This window comes from Muntiacus reevesi, chromosome 1, assembly GCF_963930625.1.
Source record: "Muntiacus reevesi chromosome 1, mMunRee1.1, whole genome shotgun sequence".
Lineage (NCBI taxonomy): Eukaryota > Metazoa > Chordata > Mammalia > Artiodactyla > Cervidae > Muntiacus > Muntiacus reevesi.
This window is the reverse complement of record NC_089249.1, coordinates 221711749-221734305: the sequence shown is the minus strand read 5'-3', so window position 1 is coordinate 221734305 and position 22557 is coordinate 221711749. Positions and strand designations below refer to the sequence as shown.

The following is a 22557-nucleotide window of genomic DNA, read 5'->3' as shown; positions in this document are numbered from 1 at the left end:
GAATCCTCGGCCCCAAGAGCTTCCTGTGACTGGGCAGACTCGGCACAGTCTGGGGACCATCCAGTGGACCAACTGGGGTGGGGGTGTCAGGTGCTCAGGTTTCCTTCCGTAAAGTGGGAGCTCGTGGGCCCCACCAGGTGACAGGCTGAGGAAGGCCATGGCACACACAGGCCCACTGGACTCGCATGGACCCACGCCAAGGCCCTTTCGATTGGTCTTCACCCACCGGAGGCAGCAGGACTGGCAAGAGAGCTAGACGGGGCGGTGGGGGTGTGTGCTGCAGTGACTGCATCCCCCCAAATCTGCATCCTCCTGGGACCTCAGGATGAGAACCTACTTGACTGTCGGGACTTTGTGGGTCAATTAGTAAAGACAGAGCTGAGGTCATCCTGGTTAGAGTGGCCCTAACCTTGCCAGAAGTCCCTGTAGAGACACAGCATGGGGAGGCATGTGATGAGGGAGGCAGAAGCTGGGCAGTGGGGAGGCAGGGAGATCCCAGAGCCTGGAGGCGTTGCCCCCATGCCATGCCCTGGACGTCTGCCCTAATCGCGAGATATGTCTGTCATTTGAGCTGCCCCATCAGTGACCTTTATGGTTGCCTAGGAGGTGACATGCTGGTCTTGTGGCCCGTGGAGCAGAACCTGCCCCTGGGGACCCCTGAGACCCCCCCCAGGGCAAGGATATTGGAGTGGGGACAGGAGATCTGTGGATCTAGCCTCCCAGAATCTATAGAAGGCTTTGTGGTTTCTACTGCTGGCCTCTGGTCCATGAGGACACCATTGACCACCAGGAGAGGAAGGTTGGTGGGTTCACACTCCCAGGGCATCTGCCGTGGTCCCTCGTCTCTGGGCATTGGCTCGCCGTGGGCTGGCAGCTGATGGGCCTCTTGTCCACTGAGTCCAGAGCCTGACTCTGTGTCCAGACTTGTTCCCTTGCTGGGACATCCCATCCTGGATGGATGAGGCCTGGGCCATGCTGAGTCCAGGGCCAGCGGAAGCCTTTGTGGGCTGACCCAGCTCCTGCGGCTACCCATGGGCCTCACTCCCCGTCCCACTCACCGCTTCCACCACCTCCTGGGCTCTGTCAAGAATTCACATGGCTTTCAAGCCAAGAATCCCCTGGGGCACTGCATCTGCTTCTTGCTGCAGGTGGGGAAGAGCACCCTGCATGGCCCCTCATTGGAGGTCACACGTCCACCCCACAGAAGCTCACAGAGTGTGGCCGCAGCCCACTCACTCTCTCGTCTCCCATGCAGGGGGCGACTTGGACCAGGTATCCCTTTAAAGCAGTGAAACATCTTCAAACGAGCTCTCACCCCATTGCCGACCATGGGGCCACACAGATGTGAGACCCTAGTGCAGCCAGGGTCTGATTCTGTTGTCAGTATCCTCCATCTCCCCTGGGACCCCTGTGCCTGTAGCCAAAAGCAGAACGGAGTCCAGAGTGGGCCTGGCATTCAGGGTTCTTCCCAGCCCAGCTTCCGCCTGGTGGGTCCACTCTGCTCTTGGTTCAGACTGCGTGACATCGCATGGTGGCTGGCACAGGGACAGCTCCAAAGACATCCTCATCTTGGGACCTGTGGATGTGTCACCTCATGGGGCAGAGGGGACTTTGCAGGTGGGATTAAGCCAAGGCCCCTGAAATGGGATTGATCCCTGGGGTCCCAGTGTCATCACAAGGTCCTTATAAGAGGGACGTAGAGGGTCAGAGGCATAGAGACTGGAGATGCTGCCCTGCTGGCTGTGAGGATGGAGGGAGGGGCTGTGAGCAAGGGATGCGGTACTTCTAGATGCTGGAAGAGCGGGGAACCAGTGCTCCACTGGAGCCTCCAGAGGTTACCAGTCCCATGAACCCATCTCGTACTTCCAACCTCTAGAACCATAAAGTAATAAATGTGCTGTTGTAAGCTGTGGAGTTCAGGGTAGTCTTATTACAGCCGCTTCAACACGTGAAGCCCTCACAAGGCCCATGACACATACCAGAAGTGGTTGCTCCTGTTAGTACATCAGAAGGAGTTTTGGAATGGGGAGTGCAGACCTGGGCTGGGGGCAGGCAGTGGGTGTACACCTGCAGGCCTTAACACATCCCCCTGGTAACTAAACCTGAGCCCTGAGTTGCTGGCCAAAGTGAAAAGGGAAAGATTATTGGGGGGATGTGTGACCCTCATAGCCCACAAGCAGAAAGCTTCCCCCTGCCTTCCCTCAGGGCCTGGAGCAGTTCCCTGGAGGCTCCACACAGCCAGCTTGAGCCCAGAACCTGGTGGGGTCAAGCCTGCCTCTGTGTGGGGTCGGTCCCCATCCACCAGTTATCTGGGAGGGATCTACAGCTGATGGAATTTGCTCTGGGGGTCTAGGGCAAGAGGTCAGTCTGGCTCCCACTTGGAGGTAGCTCTGCTTGTCTGGACAGTCCTGGCCGTCAGACCAGGCGCCCACTGAACTGCCACAGCCCTAGTTCCAGCCAGGGAGGGGTCCACTGAAAATTTCATCCCTGACGCTCTTTTCTGTTTGTTTGAAGGTTTTCGTGAAACACAATGAGCTTTAAAATGTCTTAGCCTTAAAAAAATAAAATAAAATGTCTTAGCCTTACAGGGACTTTCCTGGCAGTCCACCAGATTGGAACTCCTTGCTTCCAATGCAGGGGGATGTGGGTTCCATCTTTGGTCAAGGAGATAAGGTCCTTTATGCCATATGGTGTGGCCAAAAAATAGAAAAAAAAAAAAAAATCTTAGATTCACAGCAAAGTAGCCAAAATGATACAGAAAATCCCTGAGCACCCTGCCTCACCTTGTGGCTCAGATGGTAAAGAATGTGCCAGCAGTGCAAGAGACCCAGGTTCAATCCCTGGGTCGGGAAGATTACCTGGAGGAGGAAATGACAACCCACTCCAGTATTCTTACCTGGAATAGCCCATGGACAGAGGAGTTTGACGGCCTATAGTCCTTGGGGTCGCGAAGAATTGGACAGGACTGAGTGACTAACACTTTCACTTTTCTCACTACCTCACCCAGTTTCCCTGCATGTTACGTGTACCAGCTTACACGGCCAAGGCCGACATCACAGGTGCATTCCACATGACTACACTTGTGTGCCCCCATATGTGTGCTGAGGCTTCGAGGAGAACCAACCAGGTGTCTATAGGGTGCCCCACGCTGGGAGGGGTCGGAGTCCCTGGCGGGAGGCCCACAAACATAACACATCAACTCCAAGGCCCTGTATCAGTGTGTCTCCTTGCTGATGGGTTGACGTAGACCCCTGCTGGGGCAGCGTCCACTGAGTCCCTCCGCTGTGCACTGCAGTTGGCACTAAGCTGCTCAGACCCCAACACCCCTGACAGCTCAAGGGGCACCATGTGGGGTCTCCAGGCCTGGGGTGTACTATGTATTTGGGGGAGATGGCTTTTCTTTATTCTTCATTTTTTAAATTGAAATATTATTTGCATTTCTTATAATTCAGTTTTAGTACATTCACAGCTGTGCAACCATCACCTCTAGATCCAGAACATTCCATCCCCCAAAAGAAACCCCAACCCCTTTCCAGCCGCTGACAACCAGAAACCCATTCTCTGTCTGTAGATTGGCCTGTTTTGGACATTTCCCATCATTGGAATCACAACCTGTGTGTCCTCCTGTGTCTGCTTCTATCACTGAGCATTGTGTTCTCAGGTTCCCTCCATGTGGCAGCTAGGGTCAGGGCTTTAGCCTTTTTCCTAGCTGAGTCATATTCCACTGTGTAGAGGGACCACATTGTGTTTACCCATCCTGTGGATGAACATGTGGGTCATTTCTGCTTTTCGGCTACTGTGAATCGTGCTGGTGAGAACATGCATGTACAGACTGCTGTAAACATGTGTTCCAGATGTGACTGAATCTCTTCAGGGGGATGTTTGGGGCCTTGTTAGGGTCAGGGCTGGGGGGGAGTGCTCAGCCTTCCAGACACACCTCTTCAGGCTTTGTGCCTCCAGCTGTCCCTGCCTCTACCCGTCCAGGCCCTCCTCTGATCCTCCCCACTCTGTTTTTTTTGGAGTCCTGGCTGCAGGGGTAACCACCCCGCCCTCCTCTGCTGCCCCCAGTGCACAGCCCCCTGCAGCCCCCCCGGGAGCAGGTGCTACCCTGTCCCTTCCTCACAAGCTTCCCTGGATCCTTGCATCTCTGCCAGGCCCTGGGGAGGGGGACTCTGCAGTGCACTGAGCCCTTCTCTCTCTGTCATGAAGGTGAGCATGTGTCCTGAGGGTCCCTCCAGCCATCCCAGGTGGGCCTGCATGAGGGCGCTGTCCGTTTGCCAGCTGGGCTTCTGGGAAACAGGATGAGGTCACAGCTCGGGAAAGTGCTTCGCAGACTCTCGGCAGCATCCTACGCGGGTTGTGGGGAGGAGCAGCGGCATCTGCGTTGCGGGTGTATCTCCCACAGTTGGAGGCCCCGCCTACCCAGCCAGCAGTTCCCAGAGCTCCTGGTACTGGCTGCCAGCACAGAGTTGCTTCCCATGGGAAGCCCCTGGTTCACTTCCATGGCCAAGGCCCCTGCTCCAGGGTCCTCTGGGAGGAGGGCCTGTTCTGCCTCTCTTAGCACCTGGGCCCCAGGTGTCCCAGGATTGTGGTCCCATCATGCCCCTCTCACCTTTGTCTTCACCCGGTCTTCTCTTTGTACACATCCAGGCCTCCCTTTTGTAAGGGCACCAGCCGTTACTCCAGCATGACCACATTTTAGTTGACTACTTCTGCAGTGACCCCTCCCCAAAGAGGGTCCCATCATGGGCCTCAACCATCCCTAAGTGTCCAGCCCAGTGGTGGCCTGGGGACCCGAGAGCCTCCCGGCAGCTGGGCAGCTGCACGTCAGACAGGGACAACAAGCCGTCTGGTGACAAGATACAGGGGACAGAGTCTGAGCCCACTCCTGGCAATCCTACCAGTTTCCTGCCCCTGAAATCTAATAACAAAAGTTTGTGCTTGCCCTTTTTGGGTCTTCTTTTCATGTCAGTCTCCTAGTAGTTCTTTTTAAAACTGAGACAGAATTTACACACCTTAAAATTTATTCCTCCAAAGTATATTTGCACAGCTGTACAACCACCACCTTTATGTAATTCCAGAACATTCCACTACCCTAAAAAGAAACCCGATCCTCATTAGCAATGACTCCCCAGCCTCTGTCAACCAGGAACCCACTCTCTGTGTCTGTGGATCGGCCTGTTCTGGACGTTTCCCATCAGTGGAACCGCAGGCTGTGTGTCCTTTGTCTGCTTCCCTCACTGAGCGTCGTGTTCCTGGGGTGTGTCCACATGGCAGCAAGTGTCAGGGCTTCCCTCTTTTCCTGGCTGAGTGACGCTCCCGGGTACGGAGGGACACGTGGTTGTGTTCACCTTTGGCTGCTGTGCGTATGTGGGTTTCCATGTGGACCTATGTCTCCACTGCCCCTCATGGGTGCCTGGTGGTGGAATCACAGGGTCATGGAGTGACTTTTCTGAGGACGCTGCCCCATTTCACAGCCCACTTGCCGTGTGGGGTTCCAATTTCTCCTCATCCTCCCACATTGGTCCCTGCCGGCTTCATGGATCCAGCCATTCGGGCAGGTATGGAAGGTGTCCTGCTGGTTTCAGTTTACGTTTCCCTGTTGCCAGACTGTGTATGTCCTACCTCTCCTGGTTGCCGTTTCTACATGTTCTTTGCCTTCAGCAGTGGCCTCCAGGCCATGTGCCCCCCACCTCCTCCCCAGCTGTGGGCTGCAGACTGAGTGGGGCTGCAGCGTCAGGCCAAGGTCTCCCTGACCCCAGGGACCCTCCCAACTAGAGTCCTGGGGCACTGGGCAGGCGCAGGGAGGCCTACAGGCCCACCTGCTTCTCCTGGTTAAGGGCCGGCATCGAACTGTCCTGGGATGGGGGTGATCAAAAGAAATAGTCCAGGATGGGGCACCTAGCCTGACGGCTTTGTGTCCCCCAGCCGCTGGCCCTGTCTGTATCTCTCCCTCTGTGCTGGGTTTTGGGTCACAGGGGGAGATGGAGAAGCGGAAGGACAGAAACCCCTCGCCAAGGCAGGAATGGGAGCTAGGTGGGACCTCAGAGCCCTGCCAGGGTGGCCCTCCAAGTGGGGGGGCAGTCTACAGCATGGGCAAAGGCCCTGGGCCAAGCCGCCTGGGGAGGCATGTGCTGAGGGTCAGCTCTAGGGCAGCCAGGACAGGCAGTGAAGGTCAGGGTGCAGGCTGAGGAACCGACGGCAGACCTAGGAGGGGCCAGCCTTGGTTTCCTCCCCACAGCATGGGGTCTGTGCCCCTTGAGTTGCTGCTATGGGCACCCCCAGGACAGCCGTGGTCCCTGCCAGGCACAGTTGGGCCCAGACTCTGGGGGGCAGCGATTTGGGGAAACTGAGGCTCGGCGGGGAGGGCGCCAGGACAGCAGGGTACAGGCCGGCAGCAGCAGGGTTCAGGCCGGTGGCGGCAGGCCGGCATTGTTGACAGCAGTCTGTGGCTAGAATCCGCCCCGTTCAGTAATTCTCTGCACTCTGCCAGTAATCGCCCTGACTTACCAGGCAGGCATCATTTCCTGAAAGTCAGCCGGCCTTAGGGGAAGTAGGCGCCGGCGGTGACTAAACCAACATGCAAATGCAGCCGGGCGGGCGCGGGCTGAGGGCTGAGGGCCGGCCGGGCTGAGCCCCCGCGGTCATGAGGCAGCTGCTCCCGCTGCCTCCCAGAGACCTGGCCATCACCATGTCCCAGCTGCGCTTCTGGCTGCAGTTTGCCACTATCGGCAAGGTAATCCCGCTCCTGCCAGGCGTGCAAGGCCGGTGGGGTGGTGTGGGGGGGGGCGGGGCGGGCCCGGCCCGTGGGAACAACCAGGGTGGGGGTGGGGAGGCGGGCTCCGTCCGGCTTTTTTGGCAGCCAGGGTGATTCCGCTGGAGTTTTCCGAGCAGAGCCACGTGGGATGTGGGGACAGCCAGGGAAGATAGGCAGGGGGGCAACAGGGGGCCAGAGCCACCCCACCTGGAGTCTCGGGGGCAATCCAGGCACGGGGGCACTGGCTCCATGGGCCGGGGTGGGGCACGGCTTGAGACGGGCTCTGATGGGACAGGTAGGAATGGTCCTTTCCTGTCCTTCTGTCCTCCCATCCCTCCATCCCCCTTTCCCTTCATCCCCCTCTCCTCCATCCCCCTGACCCCCATCCTCCCATCCTTCGTTTGTCCTTGGGGCCCCTGGATCTGTGTCTGTCTGAAGGGCGTTTCTGGTGTCGCTTCCTCAGCTGGGAAGGGTTGCAGAGCAGACCCAGAGTCACCTCTAGCCTCGGGGCTGTCCTGTTCTGTCCTGCTGGGTACTGGTGGTGGACAGGAGATGGGGGCATCGCTGTGTGGGCAGCTCCTCCAGGTCCCTCCAGCTCCTCACTGGTCCGGGGTCTCTGGATGCTGAGAGAACTGTCAGGGTAACCAGCCAGCTCCCCACTCGGGGGCTGCAGTGGAAGGAGCAGGGTGGGGACACAGGTCAGAAGGTGACTGGGGGTGGGGTGGACACAGGCTGCTGAGTTGGCTTTGGTGAGGGCCGGGGAGCTGCTGCCCTGGCCTGACTGTGCCTTGGGACCCAGAGAGGGTAGATCTGGGTTCAGGTCGTCTTGCAGGTCTGCTGTGGCTGCCGGGGGTCAGGTCTTGACATGGGCAGGCGCCCTCTCACTCGCATCCAAACACCCACCCTGGGCAGGGCAGGAGGGGCCCTGGGAGCCCTACCCCCAACCCTGGTGACCCCAGTGAGGCCCCACCTCCCTTTGCCCCTGAGGATCCAGGGGCCCCCAGACGATGCTGGCTGCCCCTCTGGGCATCTGGTAGGGACAGGGTCCACAGACTGGGGAGAGGGCACCCACTTCCTTAATAAAGTGTACTTTTCAGAACAGGGTTAGGTTTATAGCGAAGCTGTGGATCAGTTCAGGGTCCCCATGGGTCACACCTCAGCTCAGCACCGCCTGCGTCCCAGCTGATGGGCTGGTGCTGATGTGTCATCCTCAGCCAGGGTCTGCACGTCCCCTTGTCCTCTCTGCCCCAGGACCCCATGTCACCAGGCCCCCTTGGCCTTGCCATTGTCTCCCCTTGGGGGTGGGGGCCTGGGCAGTTGTGGGTGGAGAGCCGGGGCTGGGCATCGTACAGGACATCCCCAGCCTGGGCTTGTCTGGTGTTTTCTTGTGGTCACCCTGGGACCATGGATTCCTAGGGGAGGGACCCAGGAGGGGACGTGCCCTTCTCACCTGTCACACCAGGGGTCCCTGCTGCCAACCTTGACCTGACCTGGCTCCTCCATGGTGGAGGGGGTGTCCTTCCCCTGCACACTGTCCTGGGAAGGGTCTCCGTGCAGCCCTCTCAGAGGGTATAGTCCCCTTCGGCCCAGGGACTCTGCCATAGTCAGGGCTGGCCCCCAGCCCCGCCCTGCTTCTTGCCCACTGCTCAGCAACTGTTCTGCCTTCAGGGAGCAGGGCAACCCCTTAGGCTCCAGGTCTGCTGGCTGATGGCCTGGGCCACCATCACTGTGCCCAAACTCAGTGCTATCTGCTGGGAGGACCACGCAGATGTGGTGCCAGGGGATTTCAGCAAAGACAGCTTTCCTTGCCTGTACCCAGACCCCACCCCAGCCAGGCTGCAGAGTCTGGGGACCTCCTCATTGTCCACCAGGCTCGGGATGGGCCACCTCTGACCCCAGCTGACCAGGGATGGGCTGGGGAGCAGGCAGGTCAGACCCCCCAGCCCTCACTGCCTCAGTGTCCCCTGAGATGGGTGTTCTGGCCTGTTGAGTCACCCAGCTCTTGTGTGAGGGTGCCAGGAGCCTAAAGTGAATCATGGAGCACCTCTTCCCACTCCTGGGGTTGGCATTCCCCTCCTGCTTGCCTTCCCGCTCTGTCCCAACCTCGAAGATTTTATTTACTGCCTCGCCTGGATTTGACCAGGTCATGGGGTCCTGCCACTGCAGGCGGTGGGGGAGGTTGGAGTCTGTCCCCCCAACACCGTGAGACCGGGATGTGCATGGCGGTGGGCAGGGGCCAGTAGGGGCCTAGTGGACAGAAAATTTTCCTTACAAACCCCCCAAGCCAGGGCAACATGCTGTGGGAGGCCATCTTCCCAGGGCCCCCAGCCTCAGACTGACCGACCTGGCCCTGCCCCTGCCATGCCCCTTCCTGCCATTCTCCCTGTTCTCTGGGCACGGTGGGTCCCACCTGCCTGTTTGGGTTCCCCTGCCTGCTAGCATGGGAGCATGGGGGTCTGGGGAAGCTGGACAGTGTCACCTGGAGGTCCCCTCACCCCAGGGCAGGGGCAGGTGGTTCCCATGTAGATCAGTGGGAGGGGAGCCCCAGAAACACTCTCCAGGGGGGTGGGGCAGGGCTTGGCACTGCCTGAGCCAGGGTGCCTAGTCTTAGTGACCTGGGGCTGAGGGGACATCCCCCTCTACCCCCCAACCTAGCCAGGAGCTAGCTCAACTGTGGCCTCCAGGCTCCAGCCGGGCACATTGGGTGGGCCCCACTCTCCGGCGTCCCTTCCTCCCTAGAGTCCACTGATCTTGAGTCCCTAGGCTGGAGACCCAGCTGGTCTGTCCCGCCCACCTTCCTTGCCTCCCCCACCCCCCACCATAGGTTAATGAGACACATGCAGCCTTCTTGGCAGCCTGCCTCAGCCCACCTGGCTGTGGCCCTCCTCCCACCCTTGTGGACGGTGACCTGTGGAAGGTGCGCTGGGCTGAGTGCTCCCAAAGGGCCTGTTCCCTCCTCCTTCACCTTGGCCCTACCTCCTCGGCCCCTCCCTGCTCGAGAAATGCTCCCAGTGACATGCCCTCTGGGACCACAGGCTGTCCATAACTCCTGCCCCATGTCAGGCAGGCTGGAGGGCTCCTTCCCTGGAGTGATCAGCTGAGGGTGCCCCACGTTCAGGCCAGAAGGGCTAAGGGAGGTGGTTGGGGCCTTCACCTTCCCCAGCTCCAGGCACTGAGGGGCCCCTGCATCTTGGCATCACCCCTTCACAAGGATAGGTGTGCCCTAAGTAGACTCCAGTGTGTACTTGTGGGGTCTGCTTTCTTTCACCTCCCCTTACTTTTCCCCTTTCTTTTTAAAACGGAAAAAACAGCTCTATTGCTATAATTCATGTACCATACAGTTGACCCGTTTGAAATGTGTAATTCAGTGTTTCCAGTGCATTCATAGTCATGCAAGTGTCATCTCTGTTTAGTTCCAGAACATTCCATCACCCCCCAAGACACCCCATCCCCAAGAGCAGTCACTCCCCTCTCCTCCCCAGCCCCTGACCACCAGGAACCCACTTACTTTGTGGATCAGCCTGTTCTGGACGTTTCCCATCAGTGGAATCACATGCTGTGTGTCCTTCTCTGTCTGCTTCTCTCACTGAGCATCATGTTCTGAGGGCACATCCACGTGGTAGCGAGTGTCAGGGCTTTATCCCTTTGTGTGGCCAAGCATCATCCACGGCATGGCTGGGTCTGTGGTTCTGCCTGTGTGACCTCACAGCCACCCATACCTAGCCTGTCTTCCAGGACTCCTCATACCTCGATGACCTCTCCAACGCTTCCATCTTCTCCTCGTCCGTGGACTCCCTCTCAGACATAGCCGACACGCCCGACTTCCCGCACGCTGACAGCCTCAGCCAGGTGCCTACCATCTGGGACGTGAGCACCGGCCCCTCCGCCCATGACAAGGTCAGTATACCCAGCCTCCAAGCTGGCAGCCATGCCAAGGCTGCTCAGACTCAGACAACGCTGCTACTCAAGGTTGCTCGTGTCTCCCATGTGGGCCTGAAGATACAGGGGCTCCCAGGGTGAAGGGGGACTCTGGGGAGCACAGTACACACTAGCGGATGTTGGTGGATATCTGCCCAGCTGCCCTGACAGGTTCAGTGCCCGTGAAACTCCTGGACCCTCAGGAAGGGTCAGGGGGATGTGACATGCCCAGAGCAGGTGCAGTAGGCAACCCAGGCCCAACCCTACCTCTGGCTGCAGGGGCCCAGTGGGGCAGTAACCCTGCCCTCCCCTTACCAGGGCCCTCCCGCCGGCTCCTAGCCTCTGCCAGGCCCAAGCAGGCAGCTGAAACCCTACACGTACTCCTGCTGTGGCCAGCAGGGCTGCGGGAACCTGACTCAGCCTTCCAGGAACCTGAGCCCAAGGCTGTTTGTTTGTTTTTGTTAATTCAAAAAAAAAAAAAAAGGGAGATGGAATTGAGAGTAGGTTTCTGATCTCCTTGTACATCATTTCCATTTTATTTTCAAGAAAACTTTGTGTTTTGTTTTCTCTTTTAACTTCCCTGGTGGTCCAGGGGCTAAGACTGTGCTTCTACCATAGGGAGGCACAGGTTTGATCCCTAGATAGGGAACTAAGATCCTGCATGTGGCACAACACAGGACACACACACACGTGCGCACACACACACACACACACATGCACACACACACACCCACACACCAAAAAAAAGAAAAGGAAACTACACTTTGATTAAAAAAACAAAATTTTGTTTTTACTTTCCTTCCAGTTTTATTGAGATGTAATTGACACATGGCACTAAGTTTAAGAAGATGCACACAGCACAATGATTGACTTGCATATGTCATGAAAAAGGACCACCATAAGTCAGTGAACATCCACTGTCTCATATCGATACAATAATAAAGAGATAGAGGGACTTCCCTGGTGGTCCAGTGGTTAGAACTCGGCATTGTCACTGCTGGGGGCCTGGGTTCAATACCCAGTTGTGGAACTAAGAGCCCACAAGCTACACAGCATAGCCAAAAAAGGAGAAAAAAAAAGAAGTAGAAAACCATTTTATTTTCTTGTGCCCAGAACTCCTTGCATTTACTGTTAACTTTCATATACAACGTACAGCAGTGTTGTCTACTTATCATGCTTCATGTTGCGTTCCTAGTTCTTCCTTATCTAGTGCTTTGTGTGCCCCATGTACTTATTTATGCAGCAGATCTAAGTGGGCAGGCAGCAGGAGGGAGGCTTGTAGCCAGCTGAGGGGCTTGAGGACAATCGGGCAAGCCCTCCTGGAGGCTGGGGGCCTATCCAGGCACTTCAGCCCCACCTCTGGCCTGCAGGCTCATGCCCCCTTTCCCTGCCTCTCCCCTCCAGCTGTTCCCGCCCAGTGGGCCATTTACAGGCCTTGAGGACCCTGTGTCCTCCCTCCCCAGCACCCCACTTCTCATCAGCTACCAGGTGAGCCAGGTACCTTCCCTACCCCTGCCCGCCCCTAGGGAGGGCCACTCAGGCACTTGCTGTGTGCAGAGTCTGGGCCAGCTTGGGAGCATGGTCTATTTTACAGACAGGGAAACTAAGGTCCCAGGGAGGCACCATGCTGCGGGGGGGCAGTGGGAGAGGGTAACACCTTCCCATCACCTGAGTCACTGCACTGGCTAGTGGTCCAGGCTCCTGCCCCTGACAGGGAGGCTGGCAGGTTGCAGGGGACAGGACAGTCCCCAGTGTGACAGCAACCTCTCCTCAGGCTCAGAGTCAGCCTGAGGAGGACGACGAGGCCGAGGAGGATGAGGCAGAGGAGCTGGGCCACGCGGAGACATACGCTGACTACGTGCCATCCAAGTGTGAGTGTCCTGCTATGGAGACCCCCAGCTGCACAGCACCCGAGGCCTGGGTCCTCTGGCCTGGGGCACCAATTTTGGGGGTCTCTGAAGGTACCTGGGAACCTTAAACTGCCAGAGCAGGTGTGTGTGCTGTGGGTGGGCTCCTGAGGGACTCTTCTGTAATCAGGGTTGTGATCCTCACCTGGCACAAAACCAGCGGCAGGCCGAGGTTACAATGGAGAGGCAGGCCGCCTTCTTCCGCACCTGGGAGGCTTGTAGGAATCTCCCACCTGCTGGCACTACGCTGATGGGCCCTCCCCTCCCCTTCCTGGGGCGTGCCCCGCCCATCCTGGCCCCAGGCTGACCTCCCTAGCGCCCTGCTCACGCCCGGGCCACGCCCCTGACCTGCCCTCTCGGCCCATCCCTACAGCCAAGATTGGGAGGCAGCACCCGGATCGTGTGGTGGAGACCAGCACGCTGTCCAGCGTCCCGCCGCCGGACATCACCTATACCCTCGCCCTACCCTCCTCGGACAGCGGGGCCCTGTCCGCCCTGCAGCTGGAGGCCATCACCTACGCCTGTCAGGTGATCCCAGGGTCTCCCACCGGGTCTGCGTCCTGCGTGGGGATAGTCTCAGTGCCCACACTGACCCTGTCGCACGCTGAACCCCCTTCCCCCACCTCCGCAGCAACATGAGGTCCTGCTTCCCAGCGGGCAGCGCGCAGGCTTCCTCATCGGAGATGGCGCGGGTGTGGGTAAGGGCCGCACGGTGGCGGGCGTCATCCTGGAGAACTATCTGCGGGGCAGGAAGAAGGCCTTGTGGTGAGCTGTCTCCCCTGGGTGCGGGGCGGGCCTGCAGCCGGGGAGGGGGCTCCTGAAGCCTACTGGCCCGCAACCCCAGGTTCAGCGTCTCCAATGATCTCAAGTACGACGCGGAGCGCGATCTCCGGGACATCGCCGCCCCCGGCATCGCGGTGCACGCACTGAGCAAGGTGCGTGGGCCGCAGCCTCAAACCTGGTGCGGGTCGGGGTCTCGGAGCCCAGCTCTGGCCAAGCCACCTCACGCACAGATGTCCGCCCTCTCCCCCAGATCAAGTACGGCGACAACACTACCTCAGAGGGCGTTCTCTTCGCCACCTATTCCGCCCTGATCGGTGAGAGCCAGGCCGGTGGGCAGCACCGCACGCGCATCCGACAGATCCTGGAGTGGTGCGGGGAAGCCTTCGACGGCGTGGTATCCTCGCTGGGATGGGGGCGGAGCCGAGCGCAGAGGCGGGGCTAGAGGGGCGGGGTCTAGGACAGGGGGCCGGGAGACCCTGACAAGTCCCACCCTGGCAGGCTCTGGAGGGGAGGAAGCGCGGGAGGAATTCCCGGCAGGGAGGGCCTGGTGTCACAGGCTCGCCCTCAGCGACCGTTGCTACCCGTCCCTGGCTGTCTGCCTAGGCCTCCTGGCTCCAATGGGCCGGACCCATGCCCACAGGATCAGGGTGGTGGTGGCTGAGACACTCCAGGCGGTGAGACTCAAGGTTTGGAGATGGAAAGTAGTTCCTCCCCCGTCCTCATCCAGCCGCCTAGTAGTGGGGCTGAGTGGGCCGGCCAGGCCAGGCGATCCAAAGGGGAGCCAGGCCAGAGGCCCCCCCCCGCCCCAGCTTGGCCAACTGGTGTGGGTCCCAGGCCTCTCCCTCCTTCGCTCTTAAGCCTGAGATCACTTCCTTTTTGGTCACACCAAACTGTCGGAAAATGAAGTGTAGGAGAGTATAAGCTAGAGTCTGATGTTTGTGTCCTGTCCACCTCTTGTTTCACACACTCCTCTTACCAGTAACAATCTTCCAGAGGACCCACCTTGGCCTCCCCACAGCTGGGCATTCAAGGGCCACAACTCCTGGGGATTTCTACAGGGGCCCACAGAGGACCCTCAAGCTCTATCCTCCCAGGATCCGCCCTTGTTCCCAGAAGTGGGGCAGCTGCATTCTCCCGGGGCTCCCCCTCCCTCTTGATGAGAGGAGACCTGAGGTCCTCTGCTCACAGGACAAAGTCTGTACAGAGGCCCTCAAGCAAGACACGGCAGCAGGTCTACTGATGCATCAGCTCAGTAACAGCATGAAAAATACCAAGGTTAACCTCACACCTGGGGGCAGGCTGTTGGCATCAGGCTAACCTTCTCACCCATGTTCCCGCAAGTTCTCCATCGACCCTGTATACATTTGTGTGGACACGTGCACACACATATGGCACTCACACCTTGTCTTTCAGATAGGTTTGTGACAGACTTACTTGTCTGTAACTTGCTCCCCTGAAAACATGAAGAACTTTCTATGTTTTCCAACTTCTGTGAACATCACTGGGGTCTAGGGCTATTTTCCAGTGGCCCTGGTAGCCTCACACCCCAAGGACCCTGCCCTGTGGCCAGAGACCCCAGGCACCTTCTGGAGTTACCCCAGCCAGGAAGGGAGGCAGTGTGGTGGGTCTGTGGGGCGGCTTGCCTTCCAGAACAGTCCTTAACCCACACCTACCCCAGATTGTGTTTGATGAGTGCCACAAAGCCAAGAACGCAAGCTCCACCAAGATGGGCAAGGCCGTGCTGGACCTGCAGAACAAACTGCCCCTGGCCAGGGTGGTCTATGCCAGCGCCACAGGTGAGGGCCTGCTCATCGATGGGTGATGCCTGCCCCAGCGCAGCTGTAGGGGCATCTGATCTACAGCCCACTCCTGTCAGCCACCTTGCAGCCTGTCTGCAGAGGTACCAGCCCCTGTCAGGGCCTCCCCTCTGCCCACTGGCCTTGGGCACTTTTCCAAGAGCCTCAGGTCTCTATTGCTGGCCCTCATGCCATTTCCGGGGCCCCATCCAAGGCCGCCAACCTAGCCAGGTCAGAGGAGCTGACAGCGGCCCCCCTCCCCTAGGTGCTTCTGAGCCCCGGAACATGATCTACATGAGCCGCCTGGGCATCTGGGGTGAGGGCACGCCCTTCCGGACCTTCGAGGAATTTCTGCACGCCATCGAGAAGAGGTGCGCTCTTCATGCCCACGTGATGGAGGTGGGGCCGCAGAGGGCTCTGCTTGTCATATGTGGAGGTGCACCCCTCCCACCCATTTTGCTGTGGCAACTAGGGGGGTCTTAGAATGAAAATTGCATGCTTTCTCTGCCTAGTACTTCTAGTCATCTCAGGGGAAGGGCCCTCCCCTGCTCCCCGCCAAGGCAGACCACTTTCTCTTTCCAAGGTGCCCCAGACCCTTGATGACCACAGGGCCTTTGCAAATGCTCTCTGCCCCACACACCGCACCCCGTGCACCTAGCCCTTCCTCACTCTTCACAGTGACAGCCCCTCCCTCGCTGGCTCCATCTCTTGGGACCCAGCATGTGGTCCCTAGCTGGCACCCAGGCAGCCTGTGCTTGCCCACAGGGGTGTGGGCGCCATGGAGATTGTGGCCATGGACATGAAGGTCAGTGGCATGTACATCGCTCGCCAACTCAGCTTCTCTGGTGTCACCTTCCGCATCGAGGAGATCCCGCTGACCCCGGCCTTCGAGCGCATCTATAACCGGGCAGCCCTGCTGGTGAGCCTCTGACCTAACGGACAGCCTTGGTGTCCCCTTGGAGTTCTGCCCCATCACCTTCAGCATCTGCCCTTGAGGGCGCCACTCAGATTAGTCAGACTGTAGACAGGAGGAATTGGCTGACCCGCCCACCTCGTCCTTGGCGGGAGCCCAGCATCTCAATCCCGTTCAAGCTGGCGATGCTGTCAGACTCCCCCTCCTTGTCCTCAAGGTGTGATCCAGAGTTGGTGGCCATTTCAGTCTCTCTCCATGGGGCCATTCTGGGTGTTGCAGGGTGTGGAACAGCCTCTGGCCCCACCAGGTCAATACCAAGAACCCCCTCCCTGGTGACAACTACAGATGCCCCAGACATGGCCCACTGTCCCCTGGAGGCCAGTGGCAGGAGGCAGGCACGGCAGATATCCCCACCACTCTGGAGGTGTTGTTCATTTACCCTCTGACTGCATGAGCGCCATTTTCACCATGGCTTTCCCAACATTATACATTTTGAATTTTTAGCATTTTTGACCATCCAGTTATCGCCAGGCCTTTGTATAGCCCCACTTGCAGCCCCTATCCTCTGGCCCTACATTTCTGTGGGGCGGGGGCCGGCAGTAGCAAGCTGAGCTGGGCATGTCGTTGCAGTGGGCCGAGGCCCTGGGCGTGTTCCAGCAGGCAGCCGACTGGATCGGCCTGGAGTCGCGCAAGTCCCTGTGGGGCCAGTTCTGGTCAGCCCATCAGCGCTTCTTCAAGTACCTGTGTGTGGCTGCCAAGGTGCACCGGCTGGTAGAGCTGGCCCAGGAGGAGCTGGCCCAGGACAAGGTGAGCTGGGCTGGGCTGAGTCCCCATAAATAAGCGGGCACAGACTTGTGTGGAGAACGGGGTTGTCTGGGAGCTGAGGCCAGCCATTGGTGCCAGGTTAACGTCCCAGGGAATGTGGGCTTGTTGGGGTCTGGCAGCCTGAGAAGCACAGGGGAGAGAGGGTGGAGTAACAGGCCAGGCCCAGGTTTCCAGCTGCAGGGGTGCCAAGCCTACTCACACACACCCACCTCCGCAGTGTGTGGTCATCGGGCTGCAGTCCACAGGTGAGGCGCGGACCCGGGAGGTGCTGGGCGAGAAGGAGGGACAGCTTGATGGCTTCGTATCTGCCGCCGAGTGAGTGACACTGTAGGACCCTTTCCCTGTGTGACCAACCATGGGGTCGACCTGGGGCCTAGCCCTGCTTGTGACCCCAGCCAAAAGAGCCAACCCCGACCCTCAGAGACCTTAGGTCCAGCCCAGGTTGTTAAGCCAGAAAGGGTAACCATGGGGACCCAGGACTCAGTGGGTGCTGGCCCAGGGTCCCGAGACTTTTGAAAGAGTCTTCCCCAGGCTTGCCCCCTACGTGGGTACCAGGCTGTTTCAAGAACTACACAGATTTTAGGGACTGTCTGGTGGTCCCTGAAGCCCCTGGCCTCCCTTCTCACCCTGGGGGAGGATCCCAGCATGAGGCCCCTTGCCCACTCTGCCTCATCCCGTCTTTTCCTACATGGTCCAGCATGTCCTCCCTTCCGCTGGGCCCCCCACCCTGGGATGCCCCCCTTCTTCAGGGCCATCAGAGCTTACAGGCAGAGCCCCACCCAGCCCCCCACCTACATTCCATCCATTGCCCACCAAGTGTGGGTAGGACCCCAGTGGGTCCCCCGCCCCCGGCCCTGCAGCTCCTTCCCCCTCTACCCATCTTCTCTGAGCCCCTGTGCCCAGACCCACCCTTAGGGCCCCTTAGTGCTAGGCATCCACTCCCTGCAGAGCAGCCCTTACACATGGGACCCAACCCCTCAGTGTCTCCCAGTGAAAACAAACTCTGCATCTCACTTTCAGAGGCGTCTTTTTGTCACTAATTCAGAAGCACTTTCCTTCGACCAAGAGAAGGCGAGAGAGAGGAGCAGGCAGTAAGAGAAAGCGTAAGTGCCCGCCACCCGCCTGGACCTTGCCCCTATAGCCCTTCACTGCTCCTGCCAGCCCTCCAGCCTCCCTCCTCTCTGACCCTCGACCTGGGTTGGTGTGCTGCCACACAGCCACATGGCCTGAGCCCATCCCCACCCCAGCCTTCCAGCGCAGCTGCTCAGTCAGCAAAAAACCCCAGTGCTGCAGGATGGCGGTGTGGCTAGTGCATCCCCAAGGCCTCCAGCCTGATCCCCAGAAGACAGGACCTTGTATTCCCCAGGTGAAATTGAGCCTGAGGTTGAAACCACACTGGTCCAGGGGACCAGGATGGAGCTCTTACAAAGCACCCCAGGATAGGGGAGTGGCCTGAGGACCTACCTGCAGGCACACACTGCACCCTGTTCTTGCGGGCACAGGCTGAGCATCCTCTCATCAGGGGGAAGTGAGGCTCAGAGAGACCAAGCAACTCACCTGAGGGCACACAGCCAGCCTTGGGGCCCAGTCCTGCCCCTCAGGCTTCCTGGGAGCACCCTGCAGGGTGTCTGGGACAGTATCCAGGTTACTTGGGCCCCTGGACCGCCATCCCCCAGGGCTTGGGCATGTCCTGTGGCCGACCCACCCAGCGCCGCCTTGTGAGGTGGGGCACGTGGTCTCCTCAGGCACCACCCAAGGACACGCTGCTATGTCAGGAAGTCTGGCAGGGTCGGTAACACACCCCCACCAGCATCAGGGCCCAGACATGCCACAGCTGCACAGGGGGAAGGGGCTTGGGCTGTAAGCCCTAACCATCCAGGCATGCAGCCTGTCCCTGGACCACTGGGAGTTTCCCCGGGACCAGGCTGCAGTGACCCTTGACTGCTTCTCTGCAGGGCGGCCACGGGGCCGTGGGCCCAAGGTGCCCAGGCTGGCGTGTGAGGCGGCGGGTGTGATCCGCATCAGTGATGACAGCAGCACGGAGTCGGACGGCGGCCTGGACAGTGACTTCCACTCCTCCCCCGAGTCCCTGCTGGACGATGATGTGGTCATCGTGGACGCCATTGGGCTCCCGGCCGATGACCGCGGTGAGGCCCAATACCGCCCTCCCCATCCTCACTTCTCAGGCTCTGAGCAGGAAGTCAGGGGCACATGAGCAGGGGCAGCCAGGGGTTCAGGGAAAGATTCTGGACCCCCACTACCCATGGACTCCCTCATCCTTGAGGGCCCATGGCTGGGAGCAGGGCTGTGGACAGGTGGCCTGGCCCAGTTCCCCCTGACCCTCCGGCCCCACAGGCCCCTTGTGCCCCCCACAGAGGGACCTGCATGGCCCTGGTGTCCTAGAGCGGGTTGAGCGGCTGAAACAGGACCTGCTGGCCAAGGTGCAGGCGCTGGGCCGGGAGCTGCCAGTCAACACCCTGGACGAGCTCATCGATCAGTTGGGGGGCCCAGAGTGCGTGGCCGAGGTGAGCTCTGGTGCCCCCTGGTGGCCAGCTTGGTGGGGGTGGGTGGTTAGGGGGTGGCTGCTGGGTCCAGTATCCTGCTCTCCCGTTCAGGCAGTGCTGCCCCGGCCCAACCCCCGACCCCCTCCCCCTTCCTCTCTTCCACTGTGTGCCTGTGCGCTTTCCCGGGACGGGCCCTGGTGCCACCTCAGATCTGTCTTGGCCCCGTATGGTTGGGTTGCAATAAAAAGACTCAGGAGGGAAAAAAAAAAAGACTCAGGAAGATGAAGTGACAGTGCCTGCTGACCACCCCATGGGTACCTGAGCCTAGGGAGAGGCCAAGTTCTGGCAGCCCCCACCACCCACCCACACCCAGGAGCCCCAGGAGCCAGATGGCGGGACAGATGGGGAAATTGAGGCCCATGGGGACCAGCCCCTGGGTGGCCATACCAGCTGACAACCTGTCCTCTCTCCCCACCACGACCATAGATGACCGGCAGGAAGGGCCGCGTAGTGTCCAGACCTGACGGGACAGTGGCATTCGAGTCACGAGCGGAGCAGGGTCTCTCCATTGATCACGTGAACCTCAGGGAGAAGGAACGCTTCATGAGTGGGGAGAAGGTGGGGGCCCTGGGGCACCCCGTGTGTGGCTGCATGTAGGCTGAGAGGCGCAGGGCTCTTGATAGACTGGCTGGAGGACCACCAGCAGTGTGTAGGGGGGTGTGCTGTGCTTGTGTGCCTGAGTAGGGCCCCCTAGCCCTCGCCAGTCCCACTCTCAGTGTGAGTCGTCCAGGCTCTCTGTCAGCGCCTGGCCCACTGATGCTGAGCCACCCCGTGGGAGCTGATGTCTGCAGGGTCAGCAGACTCTGGGGGTGACTCAGGATGGTCCAGACTCTACTGTAAGCCCACAGAGGCCCCTCAGGGACACACATACCTGACTTTCCTGTGTGGATCACCCTGAATGCTTCCAGTTAACCCAGGGCACATGGGGTGTGGGGCAAGGTGGAGCAGGCTGCCCACCCTGCCGCCCCTCTCACCCATCCCCGACCACGCATCCCAGCTTGTGGCCATCATCTCAGAGGCCTCCAGCTCCGGTGTCTCCCTCCAAGCTGACCGCCGCGTCCAGAACCAGCGGCGCCGGGTGCACATGACGCTGGAGCTGCCCTGGAGCGCTGACCGAGCCATCCAGCAGTTTGGTGAGCCCTGCTCCCGCCCCAGGCCACCTCGCCCTAGGGGGCCCACCTGGTCCCTAAACACCTCTTCTGCCTCCAGGCCGGACCCACCGCTCCAACCAGGTCTCTGCGCCGGAGTACATCTTCCTAATTTCGGAGCTAGCGGGGGAGCGCAGGTTTGCTTCCATCGTGGCCAAGCGGCTGGAGAGCCTGGTGAGCCTGCAGGCAGGGGTCGGGCTGGTAGCTCCCCAAGGGGGGCGGGCCAGGGAGGAGCAACACATGGATAACATGTGACGGCCTCCCACCCTGGGCAGGGGGCTCTGACCCACGGGGACCGCCGTGCCACTGAGTCCCGGGACCTGAGCAAGTACAACTTTGAGAACAAGGTACCTGAGGAGGTGGGGCCCAGGAGAGGAGTGTTCCTGGGGTGCTGAGACCTGGGGTGCCCTGGTCTCTTACATGGCCCTTGGCCCTCCCCGCAGTACGGCGCCCGGGCACTCAGCTGCGTCCTCACCACCATCCTAAGCCAGACGGAGAGCAAGGTGCCACTGCCCCAGGGCTACCCCGGAGGGGATGCCACCTTCTTCCGCGGTGAGCTGGTAGACACCCCACACATACACACCAGGGGCAGAGGAGACGCTGGCGGTGAGGGGGAGCCCTGGAGGCTGTGGCCAGCAGTCGTGCGAGGCTCTCCCTCCCCACAGACATGAAGCAGGGGCTGCTGTCAGTGGGCATTGGCGGGCGTGAGTCCCGGTCTGGCTGCCTGGACGTGGAGAAGGGTGAGTCCCTCGATGGCTGGCACTTCCAGGATGGGGAGGGGGGCGGATATGAGGGGATGGGGGAAGACAGGGAGGCAACCTGGACACAGCTTGAGGCACCCTGCCGTCCGCAGACTGCTCCATCAGCAAGTTCCTGAACCGCATCCTGGGGTTGGAGGTGCACAAACAGAACGCACTCTTCCAGTACTTCTCCGACACCTTTGACCACCTCATCGCTGCCGACAAGAGGGAGGGCAAATACGACATGGGCATCCTGGGTGAGCCCTGTGGGGACACCCTCCCCTGGGCCGGGCCCCAGACCACCATTCACCCCGCTCACCTGCTCACCCTCCACAGACCTGGCCCCTGGCATCGATGAGATCTACGAGGAGAGCCAGCAGGTGTTCCTGGCGCCCGGGCACCCGCAGGATGGACAGGTGGTCTTCTACAAGGTGAGCAGCCCTGCCCCGCCCACCGCCCCGCCCAGCCCTGCTCCCCACCTATCCCCGCCCGACTCAGTCACCCGGCTCACCGCCCCTCCCATCACTTGACACTTTCATGCCTGCAGATCAGTGTGGACCGCGGCCTGAAGTGGGAAGAGGCCTACGCCCGGTCGCTGGAGCTGACGGGCACCCACGATGGCTTCTACCTCTCCTACAAGGTGGGTCCTCCAGCGAACCCCCAACGCTCTCCCAGGGGCAGGATCCAGGCTGGTGGGTTGGCAGGGGAGGGCGGTGGCCATCCTCACGCCCTCTCGGTTGACACGCCTTCTCGCATATGCGGCGGCTCCCCACCCCCCGCACTGCCCCATCCAGGTCCGCGGCAACAAGCCCAGCTGCCTGCTGGCCCAGCAGAACCGCGGCAAGCTCTTCACCGTGTACAAGCCCAACATAGGGCGGCAGAGCCAGCTAGAGTCCTTGGATAGCCTGAGTCGGAGGTTCCACCGGGTAGGTCCCTGTGGCCGCCTCTGTGCACTTAATGCTCCAGTGTCCAGCAGCCCCCAGGCCGCCCTTTGCCGCTAGGTGGGGGATGAGCAGCCCTGGGTCCTTTGCGCCGCAGTTTCCCGCCGACCAGCTGGGGAGCGCGGACAGGCTCCTGCAGGGGCTCAACCTGCTGTGTCCTCAGGTGACGGCAGAGGAGGCCAGGGAGCCCTGGGAAAGCAGCTACACCTTCTCGCTGACGCACTGCAGCCACACCACGTGGTGAGGGCCTGGGGTGACCTGGGGT

General features: G+C 60.0%; 1 protein-coding gene across 2 annotated transcripts in view; it reads left to right on the top strand.

Annotated features, from left to right (window-relative positions):
* The window catches only part of SBNO2 (strawberry notch homolog 2), a 38723-nt gene that overhangs the window by 14664 nt on the left and 1502 nt on the right, over positions 1-22557 (top strand). The window contains exons 1-27 of one of the 2 annotated variants that reach the window (XM_065918460.1): positions 6536-6736; positions 10493-10654; positions 12080-12163; positions 12450-12546; positions 12956-13110; positions 13214-13347; positions 13427-13517; positions 13616-13759; positions 15044-15161; positions 15427-15532; positions 15927-16080; positions 16705-16881; positions 17117-17214; positions 17920-18002; positions 18855-19046; positions 19255-19424; positions 19890-20021; positions 20461-20596; positions 20673-20785; positions 20887-20958; positions 21055-21163; positions 21277-21351; positions 21465-21608; positions 21688-21782; positions 21899-21991; positions 22146-22277; positions 22456-22532. In XM_065918460.1, coding sequence (XP_065774532.1) covers positions 6647-6736; positions 10493-10654; positions 12080-12163; positions 12450-12546; positions 12956-13110; positions 13214-13347; positions 13427-13517; positions 13616-13759; positions 15044-15161; positions 15427-15532; positions 15927-16080; positions 16705-16881; positions 17117-17214; positions 17920-18002; positions 18855-19046; positions 19255-19424; positions 19890-20021; positions 20461-20596; positions 20673-20785; positions 20887-20958; positions 21055-21163; positions 21277-21351; positions 21465-21608; positions 21688-21782; positions 21899-21991; positions 22146-22277; positions 22456-22532 — 3233 coding nt within the window. In that variant the 5' untranslated portion in view covers positions 6536-6646. Of the gene's footprint in view, positions 1-6535; positions 6737-10492; positions 10655-12079; positions 12164-12449; positions 12547-12955; positions 13111-13213; positions 13348-13426; positions 13518-13615; positions 13760-15043; positions 15162-15426; positions 15533-15926; positions 16081-16704; positions 16882-17116; positions 17215-17919; positions 18003-18854; positions 19047-19254; positions 19425-19889; positions 20022-20460; positions 20597-20672; positions 20786-20886; positions 20959-21054; positions 21164-21276; positions 21352-21464; positions 21609-21687; positions 21783-21898; positions 21992-22145; positions 22278-22455; positions 22533-22557 lie in introns of those variants that run through there. The other variant, XM_065918459.1, reaches the window with a different exon arrangement.